This window comes from Cololabis saira, chromosome 13 (genome assembly GCF_033807715.1).
Source record: "Cololabis saira isolate AMF1-May2022 chromosome 13, fColSai1.1, whole genome shotgun sequence".
In the NCBI taxonomy this organism is placed as follows: Eukaryota; Metazoa; Chordata; class Actinopteri; order Beloniformes; family Belonidae; genus Cololabis; species Cololabis saira.
This window is the reverse complement of record NC_084599.1, coordinates 47,159,908-47,177,209: the sequence shown is the minus strand read 5'-3', so window position 1 is coordinate 47,177,209 and position 17,302 is coordinate 47,159,908. Positions and strand designations below refer to the sequence as shown.

General features: G+C 48.9%; 1 protein-coding gene across 1 annotated transcript in view; it reads left to right on the top strand.

Annotated features, from left to right (window-relative positions):
- LOC133458730 (phosphatase and actin regulator 1-like) overlaps positions 1–17,302 on the top strand; it is an 80,253-nt gene that overhangs the window by 52,863 nt on the left and 10,088 nt on the right. Inside the window, exons 8-11 of the mRNA XM_061738932.1 lie at positions 5,118–5,274; positions 8,144–8,199; positions 10,049–10,110; positions 11,728–11,868. Of these exons, the coding sequence (XP_061594916.1) occupies positions 5,118–5,274; positions 8,144–8,199; positions 10,049–10,110; positions 11,728–11,868 (416 nt within the window). The remainder of the gene's footprint in view (positions 1–5,117; positions 5,275–8,143; positions 8,200–10,048; positions 10,111–11,727; positions 11,869–17,302) is intronic.

Genomic DNA, 17,302 nt, shown 5'->3' with positions numbered 1-17,302 from the left:
CATTGATGGAGGTAGGAGTCACTGATGGAGGTAGGAGTCACTGATGGAGGTAGGAGTCATTGATGGAGGTAGGAGTCACTGATGGAGGTAGGAGTACTAGATGGAGGTAGGAGTCATTGATGGAGGTAGGAGTCACTGATGGAGGTAGGAGTCACTGATGGAGGTAGGAGTCACTGATGGAGGTAGGAGTCATTGATGGAGTCATTGATGGAGGTAGGAGTCATTGATGGAGGTAGGAGTCATTGATGGAGTCATTGATGGAGGTAGGAGTCATTGATGGAGGTAGGAGTCATTGATGGAGGTAGGAGTCATTGCTGGAGGTAGGAGTCATTGATGGAGGTAGGAGTCATTGATGGAGTCATTGATGGAGGTAGGAGTCACTGATGGAGGTAGGAGTCATTGATGGAGGTAGGAGTCACTTATGGAGGTAGGAGTCACTGATGGAGGTAGGAGTCATTGATGGAGGTAGGAGTCATTGATGGAGGTAGGAGTCACTGATGGAGGTAGGAGTCATTGATGGAGGTAGGAGTCATTGATGGAGTCATTGATGGAGGTAGGAGTCACTGATGGAGGTAGGAGTCACTGATGGAGGTAGGAGTCACTGATGGAGGTAGGAGTCATTGATGGAGGTAGGAGTCACTGATGGAGGTAGGAGTCACTGATGGAGGTAGGAGTCACTGATGGAGGTAGGAGTCATTGATGGAGGTAGGAGTCATTGATGGAGGTAGGAGTCACTGATGGAGGTAGGAGTCATTGATGGAGGTAGGAGTCATTGATGGAGGTAGGAGTCATTGATGGAGGTAGGAGTCATTGATGGAGGTAGGAGTCATTGATGGAGGTAGGAGTCATTGATGGAGGTAGGAGTCATTGATGGAGGTAGGAGTCATTGATGGAGGTAGGAGTCATTGATGGAGGTAGGAGTCACTGATGGAGGTAGGAGTCACTGATGGAGGTAGGAGTCACTGATGGAGGTAGGAGTCACTGATGGAGGTAGGAGTCACTGATGGAGGTAGGAGTCACTGATGGAGGTAGGAGTCACTGATGGAGGTAGGAGTCATTGATGGAGGTAGGAGTCATTGATGGAGGTAGGAGTCATTGATGGAGGTAGGAGTCACTGATGGAGGTAGGAGTCACTGATGGAGGTAGGAGTCATTGATGGAGGTAGGAGTCATTGATGGAGTCATTGATGGAGTCATTGATGGAGGTAGGAGTCATTGATGGAGGTAGGAGTCATTGATGGAGGTAGGAGTCATTGATGGAGGTAGGAGTCATTGATGGAGGTAGGAGTCACTGATGGAGGTAGGAGTCACTGATGGAGGTAGGAGTCACTGATGGAGGTAGGAGTCACTGATGGAGGTAGGAGTCATTGATGGAGGTAGGAGTCATTGATGGAGGTAGGAGTCATTGATGGAGTCATTGATGGAGGTAGGAGTCATTGATGGAGGTAGGAGTCATTGATGGAGTCACTGATGGAGGTAGGAGTCATTGATGGAGGTAGGAGTCATTGATGGAGTCACTGATGGAGGTAGGAGTCATTGATGGAGGTAGGAGTCATTGATGGAGGTAGGAGTCATTGATGGAGGTAGGAGTCATTGATGGAGTCATTGATGGAGGTAGGAGTCATTGATGGAGGTAGGAGTCACTGATGGAGGTAGGAGTCACTGATGGAGGTAGGAGTCACTGATGGAGGTAGGAGTCATTGATGGAGGTAGGAGTCATTGATGGAGGTAGGAGTCACTGATGGAGGTAGGAGTCACTGATGGAGGTAGGAGTCATTGATGGAGGTAGGAGTCACTGATGGAGGTAGGAGTCATTGATGGAGGTAGGAGTCACTGATGGAGGTAGGAGTCATTGATGGAGGTAGGAGTCACTGATGGAGGTAGGAGTACTAGATGGAGGTAGGAGTCATTGATGGAGGTAGGAGTCACTGATGGAGGTAGGAGTCATTGATGGAGGTAGGAGTCATTGATGGAGTCATTGATGGAGGTAGGAGTCACTGATGGAGGTAGGAGTCATTGATGGAGGTAGGAGTCATTGATGGAGTCATTGATGGAGGTAGGAGTCATTGATGGAGGTAGGAGTCATTGATGGAGGTAGGAGTCATTGCTGGAGGTAGGAGTCATTGATGGAGGTAGGAGTCATTGATGGAGTCATTGATGGAGGTAGGAGTCACTGATGGAGGTAGGAGTCATTGATGGAGGTAGGAGTCACTTATGGAGGTAGGAGTCACTGATGGAGGTAGGAGTCATTGATGGAGGTAGGAGTCATTGATGGAGGTAGGAGTCACTGATGGAGGTAGGAGTCATTGATGGAGGTAGGAGTCACTGATGGAGGTAGGAGTCATTGATGGAGTCATTGATGGAGGTAGGAGTCACTGATGGAGGTAGGAGTCACTGATGGAGGTAGGAGTCACTGATGGAGGTAGGAGTCATTGATGGAGGTAGGAGTCACTGATGGAGGTAGGAGTCACTGATGGAGGTAGGAGTCACTGATGGAGGTAGGAGTCACTGATGGAGGTAGGAGTCATTGATGGAGGTAGGAGTCATTGATGGAGGTAGGAGTCATTGATGGAGGTAGGAGTCACTGATGGAGGTAGGAGTCACTGATGGAGGTAGGAGTCATTGATGGAGGTAGGAGTCACTGATGGAGGTAGGAGTCATTGATGGAGGTAGGAGTCATTGATGGAGGTAGGAGTCATTGATGGAGGTAGGAGTCACTGATGGAGGTAGGAGTCACTGATGGAGGTAGGAGTCACTGATGGAGGTAGGAGTCATTGATGGAGGTAGGAGTCACTGATGGAGGTAGGAGTCATTGATGGAGGTAGGAGTCACTGATGGAGGTAGGAGTCATTGATGGAGGTAGGAGTCATTGATGGAGGTAGGAGTCATTGATGGAGGTAGGAGTCACTGATGGAGGTAGGAGTCACTGATGGAGGTAGGAGTCATTGATGGAGGTAGGAGTCATTGATGGAGGTAGGAGTCACTGATGGAGGTAGGAGTCACTGATGGAGGTAGGAGTCCTTGATGGAGGTAGGAGTCATTGATGGAGGTAGGAGTCATTGATGGAGGTAGGAGTCATTGATGGAGGTAGGAGTCATTGATGGAGGTAGGAGTCACTGATGGAGGTAGGAGTCACTGATGGAGGTAGGAGTCACTGATGGAGGTAGGAGTCATTGATGGAGGTAGGAGTCACTGATGGAGGTAGGAGTCATTGATGGAGGTAGGAGTCACTGATGGAGGTAGGAGTCACTGATGGAGGTAGGAGTCACTGATGGAGGTAGGAGTCACTGATGGAGGTAGGAGTCACTGATGGAGGTAGGAGTCACTGATGGAGGTAGGAGTCCCTGATGGAGGTAGGAGTCACTGATGGAGGTAGGAGTCACTGATGGAGGTAGGAGTCATTGATGGAGGTAGGAGTCACTGATGGAGGTAGGAGTCATTGATGGAGGTAGGAGTCCCTGATGGAGGTAGGAGTCACTGATGGAGGTAGGAGTCATTGATGGAGGTAGGAGTCATTGATGGAGGTAGGAGTCATTGATGGAGGTAGGAGTCATTGATGGAGGTAGGAGTCATTGATGGAGGTAGGAGTCACTGATGGAGGTAGGAGTCACTGATGGAGGTAGGAGTCACTGATGGAGTCATTGATGGAGGTAGGAGTCATTGATGGAGGTAGGAGTCACTGATGGAGGTAGGAGTCCTTGATGGAGGTAGGAGTCATTGATGGAGGTAGGAGTCACTGATGGAGGTAGGAGTTACTGATGGAGGTAGGAGTCACTGATGGAGGTAGGAGTCACTGATGGAGGTAGGAGTCACTGATGGAGGTAGGAGTCATTGATGGAGGTAGGAGTCATTGATGGAGGTAGGAGTCACTGATGGAGGTAGGAGTCATTGATGGAGGTAGGAGTCACTGATGGAGGTAGGAGTCATTGATGGAGGTAGGAGTCATTGATGGAGGTAGGAGTCACTGATGGAGGTAGGAGTCACTGATGGAGGTAGGAGTCATTGATGGAGGTAGGAGTCATTGATGGAGGTAGGAGTCACTGATGGAGGTAGGAGTCATTGATGGAGGTAGGAGTCATTGATGGAGGTAGGAGTCACTGATGGAGTCACTGATGGAGGTAGGAGTCATTGGAGTCACTGATGGAGGTAGGAGTCATTGATGGAGGTAGGAGTCACTGATGGAGGTAGGAGTCATTGATGGAGGTAGGAGTCACTGATGGAGGTAGGAGTCATTGATGGAGGTAGGAGTCATTGATGGAGGTAGGAGTCACTGATGGAGGTAGGAGTCACTGATGGAGGTAGGAGTCACTGATGGAGGTAGGAGTCACTGATGGAGGTAGGAGTCACTGATGGAGGTAGGAGTCACTGATGGAGGTAGGAGTCATTGATGGAGGTAGGAGTCACTGATGGAGGTAGGAGTCACTGATGGAGGTAGGAGTCACTGATGGAGGTAGGAGTCACTGATGGAGGTAGGAGTCATTGATGGAGGTAGGAGTCACTGATGGAGTCACTGATGGAGGTAGGAGTCACTGATGGAGGTAGGAGTCATTGATGGAGGTAGGAGTCACTGATGGAGGTAGGAGTCATTGATGGAGGTAGGAGTCACTGATGGAGGTAGGAGTCATTGATGGAGGTAGGAGTCATTGATGGAGGTAGGAGTCACTGATGGAGGTAGGAGTCACTGATGGAGGTAGGAGTCATTGATGGAGGTAGGAGTCACTGATGGAGGTAGGAGTCATTGATGGAGGTAGGAGTCATTGATGGAGGTAGGAGTCACTGATGGAGGTAGGAGTCACTGATGGAGGTAGGAGTCATTGATGGAGGTAGGAGTCACTGATGGAGGTAGGAGTCATTGATGGAGGTAGGAGTCATTGATGGATTCTCTCCTGAGCTTCCGTTTTTTTTGGACCACTCTCTTTATTTTCGTTCATAAGTTTAGGCCTAAGTTTACTGATGTTTTGATGTTGTCCCCCGGGAACTAAACTCTGACGTCCCACCGCCCCATCCCCGTCCCCCCCGCCCCCCCCTCGCCCCCCCGTCCCCCCTGTCCCCCCCGTCCCCCCCCGTCCCCCCATCCCCCCCCGTCCCCCCCCATCCCTGTCCCCGTCCCCCCCCCAGGCTCCCTGGCCCTGAAGATTCTCCGTAAAGACTCTCTGGCCATCAAGCTGAGCAACCGTCCGTCCCAGAGAGACCTGGAGGACAAAAACATCCTGGTGCTGCAGTCGGACCAGGAACGCTCCAGAACCCGCCAGCAGACGGCCAGCAAGCTCACCAGGTGAGGGTTCAAAACCCGGCACAAAACTCACCAGGTGAGGGTTCAAAACCCGCCAGCAAGCTCACCAGGTGAGGGTTCAAAACCCGCCAGCAAGCTCACCAGGTGAGGGTTCAAAACCTGCAGCAAGCTCACCAGGTGAGGGTTCAAAACCTGCAGCAAGCTCACCAGGTGAGGGTTCAAAACCCGCCAGCAAGCTCACCAGGTGAGGGTTCAAAACCCGCCAGCAGACGGCCAGCAAGCTCACCAGGTGAGGGTTCAAAACCCGCCAGCAAGCTCACCAGGTGAGGGTTCAAAACCCGCCAGCAAGCTCTCCAGGTGAGGGTTCAAAACCCGCCAGCAAGCTCACCAGGTGAGGGTTCCAAACCCGCCAGCAAGCTCACCAGGTGAGGGTTCAAAACCCGCCAGCAGACGGCCAGCAAGCTCACCAGGTGAGGGTTCAAAACCTGCAGCAAGCTCACCAGGTGAGGGTTCAAAACCCACTAGCAAGCTCACCAGGTGAGGGTTCAAAACCCGGCACAAAACTCACCAGGTGAGGGTTCAAAACCCGCCAGCAGACGGCCAGCAAGCTCACCAGGTGAGGGTTCAAAACCCACTAGCAAGCTCACCAGGTGAGGGTTCCAAACCCGCCAGCAAGCTCACCAGGTGAGGGTTAGGGCTACACTGTAAAAACTCCAAATCTTACCAGGAATATTTGTCTTATTTCTAGTTAAAATGTCTCATTTTTAGTCATAAAATCTCATTACACTTAAAACAAGAGTCATTACCAGAAGAATAACGTATTTGACAATTTTCACCTGTTTCAAGTAAATTTTCACGTGAAATAAGTAGAAAAATCTGCCAAAGTCAAATGTCGAGAAAAAGTCAAAATGTTGAGAAAAAAAGTCAAAATCTTGTGAAAAAAGTCAAAATTTCGAGATAAAAGTCGAAATGTTGAGAAAAAAGTCTCATTACACTTAAAACAAGAGTCACTACCAGAAAAATAACTTATTTGACAATTTTCACCTGTTTCAAGTAAATTTTCACTTGAAATAAGTAGAAAAATCTGCCAGTGGAACAAGATTTATCTTCTCATTACAAGCAAAAAAATCTTGTTCCACTGGCAGATTTTTCTACTTATTTTAGGTGAAAATTCAATTAAATTACAATCAATTTTATTTATACAGTGTCTAATACAACAGAGTTGTCTCTAGACGCTTTCCAGAGATCCAGAACATGAACATGAACATGAACATAAACATAAACATAAACATAAACCCCCGAGCAATTATTACATAAACAATGGCAGGTAAAAACTCCCATAGTGGGAGAAAAACCTTAAGCCAAACAGTGGCAAGAAAAACTCCCCTTTAGACGGGAAGAAACCTTGAGCAGGACCTGGATCATAAGGGGGGACCCTCCTGCCGAAGGCCAGACTGGTGGGTCAGGGACGGCAACAGCACAGCAGGCAGGTGGAAGCAGCAACGGGATGGGGGGGATGGGGGGCCCCGGGAACACAGGCCAGAACGCAGCTCCTGAGGCTCCAGCCTGCAAACATGCACAAAAGAGAAAAAAGGGGGGCCGGCACAAGAAACTACAGGAACGATGGACAAAAATGATAGCTATTAGATATTTATAATGAATAAAAATGGTAATGGAGAAGAGAGGCAGGGAAAAGGAGAGGAGAAGAAGGGTGAGAGGCACCGCCCAGCGGATCATGTCGGTCCCCCCTGCAGCATAGGCCTATAGCAGCATATCTACCACCAAGCTATATTTGAGACTAACTATTATAGTCTTGTTCTATAGCTGCAACTATGACTACTGACTCTAACACACTAGAGTTTACACTACCTAGAGATTTACCAACACCAGCTAGAGGTTTACTAAACACTAACTATAGGCTTTACTAAACAGAAAGGTTTTAAGTTTAGTTTTAAAGGTGGAGGTGGTGTCAGCCTCCTTAACCCAGATTGGAAGTTGGTTCCATAGTAATGGTGCCTGATAGCAGAACGCCCGCCCTCCAAATCTACATTTAGATACTCTAGGAACTACGAGTAAACCTGCACTCTGAGAGCGGAGAGCTCTGCCAGGAACATAAGGCACTATCAGGTCTTGTAAATACTGCAGAGCTAAGCCGTTTTGGGCTTTATATGCAAGTAATAAAATTTTAAATTGAATTCTGAATTTTACGGGTAACCAATGTAGCGACGCTAACACTGGAGAGACGTGGTCTCTCCTGCTAATTCCTGTCAGTACTCGTGCTGCTGCATTCTGGATCAGCTGGAGCCTATTCAGCAAATTACTTGGACATCCTGCCAACAACACATTACAGTAATCCAGTCTAGAAGATACAAACGCATGAACTAGTTTTTCTGCATCCCTCTGCGAGAGGATTTTCCTAATCTTTGCAATATTACGGAGATGGAAAAACGCTATTTTACAAACCTGATTAACATATGGTTTAAACGACAAATCCTGATAGAAAATAACACCAAGATTTCTTCTTGATCTCCTTGAAACAGGTAAAAATGGTTGTTTTTTCCAGTGATGAGTCTTGTTTTAGGTGGAATGAGATTTTTTAAGACATTTTAACTAAAATTAAGGCAAATATTCTTGTTAAGATTTTAAGTTTTTGTAGGATGCAGGATCGTGATGGATCTAGTGACAAGATGGAAATCAATGAGGTGGAAAATAAACCTTAAACAAGGTCTTTACTGAACAAAGACAAAGCCAGTCAGATATTTGTAGAAACGGTTTAGTGTCTGTGGAGCGTCTTGAAGAGACGAGGGATTGGAACCAGCAGTCGCTCAGCAGCTTCTCTTCCTCCACAGAAACAAACAGATCAGACCTGGAACAAGAAACTAAAGAGAAACTAAAACTCTCTTGTTTTCAGGCGTTTGAGTCAGAGACCGACGGTAGAGGAGCTGGAGCAGAGGAACATTTTAAAACGTAAGTCCTTTTTAAATGTTCATTAAGCTGCTGCTATTCATTCATTCATTCATTCATTCATTCATTCATTCATTCATTCATTCATTCATTCATTCATTCATTCATTCATTCATTCATTCATTCAGAATGTTGCACTAAGGTTAAGACAAAAAGGGCCAAATCCACAAAAGGATTGCGCGGCTTTTGCGGCCGCTAAACCGGTGCAAATGAGACAAAAAGAGAGCGTCTAATTCACAAAGCACCCGCAAAGGGGGAATTGCACTACAAACTGCGCTGCCAAGCAAATAGTGGCAGTCTGCGCCGGTGCCATTTGCATGCATGCAAATTAGGTAATATTCATACATTCCTTTCTATGCAAATAAGCCTCATTGCAAAAACCGTCTAATTCACAAAGGCCAGCGCTATTTGCCACACGCAAAAATAGTGGAGCAAATACCGTCTTTTGGAAGCGTGTATTAACTGCTGCAAACTCACTCCTCACTCCCCGTCTCTCTGTTTCTCTCTCTCTTCAATATCATTCAAGCCTGTGTGATAATGAATGATATTAAGAGTGAAATCTACAGTCAGACATGACTGTAACAGTCAGATCAAGTGGGGTTGTGGACTTATCTCGGATTTAAAAATAAAAATAACAGGACGGAGTTCAGGATTCATCCATACATAAGGGGCTGCTTTATTACAAACAATTCCACCATATAAACATATAAATGTAGAATGTGTGTGTTTAACAGCTGACCTGTAGGTGTGTGTAGCAAAACACAGAACATGAATTACCGTCAGATCCTGATCTGATCCCGATCCAGTGTTAATGAAGTTACCGGTGCTGTGCCTTGTGCGTAAATGCGCAGCCTCTTAACATTTGACATTTCATTAGCTTATGTCATACATCCGAAATACTAGAGAAGTACAAATACGTGAAAGTTGAGGCTGTTGTGCTCTCTGCAGTTTTCATTATGGACCAATCTGTGTGCTGAAATATGGAGAACACTGGAAACAGCTCCGCTCACTCAGACAAGTGCAAATTGCACTCAGCTGCAAAACTTTATGGGCGTGTTTGCGCCGGTATATCATTAGAGCAAAGCCTTTTGTGAATAGGACCTTAAAGCGGGGCAAATTGCGGGCGCTAATGCAGCGCAATTCAAAGCGCTATTTGCGGGCGCAATCTGTTCTTTGTGGATTTGGCCCAAAGTATTTTAATGTTCTTGTGTTTGTGAGTTTGAAGTTAAATGTATTTATTTTTGTTATTTTATTCTGCACTTTTAGTTTTAGTTTACACTTTCATGTTTTTACATTTTGTGTCTCCAGAGCTGATAAATGTTGAAATAAATCTCTGTGTGGTTTCCAATGGACAACAAAAGAAACTTGGGATCATTTAGTTTTAGTCCTCTTTGTTTTTTTAATTCATTGCCAAAATGTTTCTGATCGGGAAAAATTATTGGAAATATATCGGGAGCCAAAAAAAGTGATCGGATCGGGAAAAATCAGGAGCGGCAGAAACTCAACCTGAAGTGATCGAGAGATAAAACATCCTGATGGGACAAACCTGGTTAATGTTTATATATGTATAATATATATATATATGTTTATTATCCTGTCGTTGTTCTCTAGTTAATGTTTATATATGTATAATATATCTGTTTATTATCCAGTCGTCCCATCCTGACGTTCTTCTCTTTCTTCTTCTCTTTCTTCTTCTCTTTCTTCTTCTCTTTCTTCTTCTCTTTCTTCTTCTCTTTCTTCTTCTCTTTCTTCTTCTCTTTCTTCTTCTCTTTCTTCTTCTCTTTCTTCTTCTCTTTCTTCTTCTCTTTCTTCTTCTCTTTCTTCTTCTCTTTCTTCTTCTCTTCTGCAGCTCGTAACGATGTGGAGGAGCAGGAGGAGAAGAGAGAGATCAAGATACATTTATCCCAAAAGGTGAGACGGAATCACATCTGTTTAGAATGATGTAAATGAAACACCAGCAGGGTTACCGTGGTAACGGAGCTTACCGTGGTAACGGAGCTACCCAGGGTTACCGTGGTAACGGAGCTGCCCAGCAGGGTTACCGTGGTAATGGAGCTGTCCAGGGTTACCGTGGTAATGGAGCTGTCCAGGGTTACCGTGGTAATGGAGCTGTCCAGGGTTACCGTGGTAACGGAGCTGCCCAGCAGGGTTACCGTGGTAACGGAGCTGCCCAGCAGGGTTACCGTGGTAACGGAGCTGCCCAGCAGGGTTACCGTGGTAACGGAGCTGCCCAGCAGGGTTACCGTGGTAACGGAGCTTACCGTGGTAACGGAGCTACCCAGGGTTACCGTGGTAACGGAGCTGCCCAGGGTTACCGTGGTAACGGAGCTGCCCAGGGTTACCGTGGTAACGGAGCTGTCCAGGGTTACCGTGGTAACGGAGCTGCCCAGGGTTACCGTGGTAACGGAGCTGCCCAGCAGGGTTACCGTGGTAACGGAGCTGCCCAGCAGGGTTACCGTGGTAACGGAGCTGTCCAGGGTTACCGTGGTAACGGAGCTCCTCCTACCTGCAGCCTCTGAAGGGGAACGTTAGCATGATCTGCTGCTGGTCTGAAGAGCAGAAGCTTTTATAGGTTTAAGTCGATGAAAATGATGAAAAACCAGCCCAAATCATACATTCTATATGTTAAAACAGTAAATTATTAAATGTGTGATTAATTTCAAGTCATGAGCAAATGAAGCATCACAACACCACTAAACAGCCAAAAACGTAACGGCAACGGATTTTAAGACATTTGAAGGCCTTATTTTAGGAAAATGGAACATAAGACTTTTTATGCCGCCCTGTAGAGGTGTGGGTCCATTAGTGCTGCAGAAGTTTACGGTGTGGGTCCATTAGTGCTGCAGAAGTTTACGGTGTGGGTCCATTAGTGCTGCAGAAGTTTACGGTGTGGGTCCATTAGTGCTGCAGAAGTTTACGGTGTGGGTCCATTAGTGCTGCAGAAGTTTACGGTGTGGGTCCATTAGTGCTGCAGAAGTTTACGGTGTGGGTCCATTAGTGCTGCAGAAGTTTGAGCCTGGATTCTGGTTCTGCGTTAAATCCACGCTGAGTGTGCGCCACAGGTGGTGCCACGTCGCGCACACCACGCCGTGCCTGACGCACTTCCCACAAAACTGTAACTACAACCCAACGCAGACCGAGAGGCTGTGATTGGTCTTTTGGCATTTTTAACGCATTGCCGGTTCCGGTTCGTGAAGCCGTCGTGAACTTTCAGCCTCTTTTCTTCGTGTGTGTGTGATTTTTTTTGTTTAGTTTTTTTAGTTTTCCTGATCTCTTTGATTCACTGTGACGGGAAAAGTCGGATAAACCGTTCAGGAAAAGAACGCGCCCCCCTAGCGTTCTGGGGGGTTTAGCACCGCGGAGAAATGGAGTGTTGGAGAAGAACGAAGGTTCACGACAGCGTCACGGTGACGGAGTAGGTTCTGTTGGTTTAACACAGAACCATCAGTCCTGTCCACTGGTCTGACCCCCCCCCCCTCCGTGACCCTCTGACCCCTGACCTCTAACCTCTAACCCCTCTCCCCCCAGCTGAGCCAGCGTCCCACCGTGCAGCAGCTCCGTCAGGCCAAGATCCTGATCCGGTTCAGCGACTACGTGGAAGTGGCCGAGGCTCAGAACTACGACCGGCGGGCCGACAAGCCCTGGACCCGGCTGACCGCTACGGACAAGGTACCGGGACCTGGACCTGGGGGGGGGACCAGGACCTGGGGGGACCAGGACCAGGACCAGAACCTGGGGGGGGTAGAAGCTTCTAGAAACTGCTAGGGGGTAACTGGAAGTAACTGGGGGGTAGTTTCAGAGGGGTAATAGTTTCTAGTTGTTTCTGGGGGGTAAATCCCTGAACTTTGTCTTGCAGGTTCTGGGGGGTAACTGGTTCTGGGGGTAACTGGTTCTGGGGGGTAACTGGGGGGTAAATGGTTCTGGGGGGTAAATGGTTCTGGGGGTGTTTTGGGAGAAATCTCTAGTTCGAGAGCGGTCGGCTATAATGAATACATTTATTAGCAAGCAAGCAGTGCAAACAAAAGACTCACACACACCTGCCCTTTGCTAGGATAACTCTGTGTCAAGTTATCCCCCGCAAATGACAGAGCAACAAACAATTACATAGAGGCTAGGCCTAAACAGAGGACTGGGAGAGCCGGATCAGTCCTGGCAGAGCAGCCATCAACCCTAGCTCGGCGTGGTGCACAAACCCACAGCAGACTCTCCCTGAACTTCCGGCTTCCCCCCGTCTTAATACCTTTCTCACGGAAGGGGTTGCCCCTTCAACCCCCGCCTGCCAGTTCTCACGCTAAGGCCTGGCCCACACGGGACTGAGCTTCCCGTGTGAACAAACACTTCTCTCACGGTTACAATAACCAGCAGGTGCAGCTGATATGACTGTTTTGAGAATGACGGACATTTCAGGACACTTCAGAACATGGTTCTGGGTAACTGGTTCTGGGTAACTGGTTCTGGGGGTAACTGGTTCTGGGTAACTGGTTCTGGGGGTAACTGGTTCTGGGGGTAACTGGTTCTGGGGGTAACTGGTTCTGGGGGTAACTGGTTCTGGGTAACTGGTTCTGGGGGTAACTGGTTCTGGGTAACTGGTTCTGGGGGTAACTGGTTCTGGGGGTAACTGGTTCTGGGTAACTGGTTCTGGGTAACTGGTTCTGGGTAACTGGTTCTGGGTAACTGGTTCTGGGGGTAACTGGTTCTGGGTAACTGGTTCTGGGTAACTGGTTCTGGGTAACTGGTTCTGGGGGTAACTGGTTCTGGGTAACTGGTTCTGGGTAACTGGTTCTGGGTAACTGGTTCTGGGTAACTGGTTCTGGGGGTAACTGGTTCTGGGTAACTGGTTCTGGGTAACTGGTTCTGGGTAACTGGTTCTGGGTAACTGGTTCTGGGTAACTGGTTCTGGGGGTAACTGGTTCTGGGTAACTGGTTCTGGGGGTAACTGGTTCTGGGTAACTGGTTCTGGGGGTAACTGGTTCTGGGGGTAACTGGTTCTGGGTAACTGGTTCTGGGTAACTGGTTCTGGGTAACTGGTTCTGGGTAACTGGTTCTGGGTAACTGGTTCTGGGTAACTGGTTCTGGGTAACTGGTTCTGGGTAACTGGTTCTGGGTAACTGGTTCTGGGGGTAACTGGTTCTGGGGGTAACTGGTTCTGGGTAACTGGTTCTGGGTAACTGGTTCTGGGTAACTGGTTCTGGGTAACTGGTTCTGGGTAACTGGTTCTGGGTAACTGGTTCTGGGTAACTGGTTCTGGGGGTAACTGGTTCTGGGTAACTGGTTCTGGGGGTAACTGGTTCTGGGTAACTGGTTCTGGGGGTAACTGGTTCTGGGTAACTGGTTCTGGGTAACTGGTTCTGGGGGTAACTGGTTCTGGGGGTAACTGGTTCTGGGTAACTGGTTCTGGGTAACTGGTTCTGGGTAACTGGTTCTGGGTAACTGGTTCTGGGTAACTGGTTCTGGGGGTAACTGGTTCTGGGTAACTGGTTCTGGGTAACTGGTTCTGGGGGTAACTGGTTCTGGGTAACTGGTTCTGGGTAACTGGTTCTGGGGGTAACTGGTTCTGGGTAACTGGTTCTGGGTAACTGGTTCTGGGGGTAACTGGTTCTGGGTAACTGGTTCTGGGGGTAACTGGTTCTGGGTAACTGGTTCTGGGTAACTGGTTCTGGGGGTAACTGGTTCTGGGGGTAACTGGTTCTGGGTAACTGGTTCTGGGTAACTGGTTCTGGGTAACTGGTTCTGGGTAACTGGTTCTGGGTAACTGGTTCTGGGTAACTGGTTCTGGGGGTAACTGGTTCTGGGTAACTGGTTCTGGGTAACTGGTTCTGGGTAACTGGTTCTGGGTAACTGGTTCTGGGTAACTGGTTCTGGGTAACTGGTTCTGGGTAACTGGTTCTGGGGGTAACTGGTTCTGGGTAACTGGTTCTGGGGGTAACTGGTTCTGGGTAACTGGTTCTGGGGGTAACTGGTTCTGGGTAACTGGTTCTGGGTAACTGGTTCTGGGTAACTGGTTCTGGGTAACTGGTTCTGGGGGTAACTGGTTCTGGGTAACTGGTTCTGGGTAACTGGTTCTGGGTAACTGGTTCTGGGGGTAACTGGTTCTGGGTAACTGGTTCTGGGGGTAACTGGTTCTGGGGGTAACTGGTTCTGGGTAACTGGTTCTGGGTAACTGGTTCTGGGTAACTGGTTCTGGGTAACTGGTTCTGGGTAACTGGTTCTGGGTAACTGGTTCTGGGGGTAACTGGTTCTGGGTAACTGGTTCTGGGTAACTGGTTCTGGGTAACTGGTTCTGGGTAACTGGTTCTGGGGGTAACTGGTTCTGGGGGTAACTGGTTCTGGGTAACTGGTTCTGGGTAACTGGTTCTGGGTAACTGGTTCTGGGTAACTGGTTCTGGGTAACTGGTTCTGGGTAACTGGTTCTGGGGGTAACTGGTTCTGGGGGTAACTGGTTCTGGGGGTAACTGGTTCTGGGGGTAACTGGTTCTGGGGGTAACTGGTTCTGGGGGTAACTGGTTCTGGGTAACTGGTTCTGGGTAACTGGTTCTGGGTAACTGGTTCTGGGTAACTGGTTCTGGGGGTAACTGGTTCTGGGGGTAACTGGTTCTGGGTAACTGGTTCTGGGGGTAACTGGTTCTGGGTAACTGGTTCTGGGGGTAACTGGTTCTGGGGGTAACTGGTTCTGGGGGTAACTGGTTCTGGGTAACTGGTTCTGGGGGTAACTGGTTCTGGGTAACTGGTTCTGGGGGTAACTGGTTCTGGGTAACTGGTTCTGGGTAACTGGTTCTGGGTAACTGGTTCTGGGTAACTGGTTCTGGGGGTAACTGGTTCTGGGTAACTGGTTCTGGGTAACTGGTTCTGGGTAACTGGTTCTGGGTAACTGGTTCTGGGTAACTGGTTCTGGGGGTAACTGGTTCTGGGTAACTGGTTCTGGGTAACTGGTTCTGGGTAACTGGTTCTGGGTAACTGGTTCTGGGGGTAACTGGTTCTGGGTAACTGGTTCTGGGGGTAACTGGTTCTGGGTAACTGGTTCTGGGTAACTGGTTCTGGGTAACTGGTTCTGGGTAACTGGTTCTGGGTAACTGGTTCTGGGTAACTGGTTCTGGGTAACTGGTTCTGGGGGTAACTGGTTCTGGGTAACTGGTTCTGGGGGTAACTGGTTCTGGGGGTAACTGGTTCTGGGTAACTGGTTCTGGGTAACTGGTTCTGGGGGTAACTGGTTCTGGGTAACTGGTTCTGGGTAACTGGTTCTGGGTAACTGGTTCTGGGTAACTGGTTCTGGGTAACTGGTTCTGGGTAACTGGTTCTGGGGGTAACTGGTTCTGGGTAACTGGTTCTGGGTAACTGGTTCTGGGGGTAACTGGTTCTGGGTAACTGGTTCTGGGGGTAACTGGTTCTGGGTAACTGGTTCTGGGTAACTGGTTCTGGGTAACTGGTTCTGGGTAACTGGTTCTGGGGGTAACTGGTTCTGGGGGTAACTGGTTCTGGGTAACTGGTTCTGGGTAACTGGTTCTGGGTAACTGGTTCTGGGGGTAACTGGTTCTGGGTAACTGGTTCTGGGGGTAACTGGTTCTGGGTAACTGGTTCTGGGGGTAACTGGTTCTGGGTAACTGGTTCTGGGGGTAACTGGTTCTGGGTAACTGGTTCTGGGGGTAACTGGTTCTGGGTAACTGGTTCTGGGTAACTGGTTCTGGGGGTAACTGGTTCTGGGGGTAACTGGTTCTGGGTAACTGGTTCTGGGTAACTGGTTCTGGGTAACTGGTTCTGGGTAACTGGTTCTGGGTAACTGGTTCTGGGTAACTGGTTCTGGGTAACTGGTTCTGGGTAACTGGTTCTGGGTAACTGGTTCTGGGTAACTGGTTCTGGGTAACTGGTTCTGGGTAACTGGTTCTGGGTAACTGGTTCTGGGGGTAACTGGTTCTGGGTAACTGGTTCTGGGGGTAACTGGTTCTGGGTAACTGGTTCTGGGTAACTGGTTCTGGGTAACTGGTTCTGGGTAACTGGTTCTGGGTAACTGGTTCTGGGTAACTGGTTCTGGGGGTAACTGGTTCTGGGGGTAACTGGTTCTGGGTAACTGGTTCTGGGTAACTGGTTCTGGGTAACTGGTTCTGGGGGTAACTGGTTCTGGGTAACTGGTTCTGGGTAACTGGTTCTGGGGGTAACTGGTTCTGGGTAACTGGTTCTGGGTAACTGGTTCTGGGGGTAACTGGTTCTGGGTAACTGGTTCTGGGTAACTGGTTCTGGGTAACTGGTTCTGGGTAACTGGTTCTGGGTAACTGGTTCTGGGGGTAACTGGTTCTGGGTAACTGGTTCTGGGTAACTGGTTCTGGGTAACTGGTTCTGGGTAACTGGTTCTGGGTAACTGGTTCTGGGGGTAACTGGTTCTGGGTAACTGGTTCTGGGTAACTGGTTCTGGGGGTAACTGGTTCTGGGGGTAACTGGTTCTGGGTAACTGGTTCTGGGGGTAACTGGTTCTGGGTAACTGGTTCTGGGGGTAACTGGTTCTGGGGGTAACTGGTTCTGGGTAACTGGTTCTGGGGGTAACTGGTTCTGGGTAACTGGTTCTGGGTAACTGGTTCTGGGTAACTGGTTCTGGGGGTAACTGGTTCTGGGTAACTGGTTCTGGGGGTAACTGGTTCTGGGTAACTGGTTCTGGGGGTAACTGGTTCTGGGGGTAACTGGTTCTGGGTAACTGGTTCTGGGGGTAACTGGTTCTGGGTAACTGGTTCTGGGTAACTGGTTCTGGGTAACTGGTTCTGGGTAACTGGTTCTGGGTAACTGGTTCTGGGTAACTGGTTCTGGGGGTAACTGGTTCTGGGTAACTGGTTCTGGGTAACTGGTTCTGGGTAACTGGTTCTGGGTAACTGGTTCTGGGTAACTGGTTCTGGGTAACTGGTTCTGGGTAACTGGTTCTGGGTAACTGGTTCTGGGTAACTGGTTCTGGGGGTAACTGGTTCTGGGTAACTGGTTCTGGGGGTAACTGGTTCTGGGTAACTGGTTCTGGGGGTAACTGGTTCTGGGTAACTGGTTCTGGGTAACTGGTTCTGGGTAACTGGTTCTGGGTAACTGGTTCTGGGTAACTGGTTCTGGGGGTAACTGGTTCTGGGGGTAACTG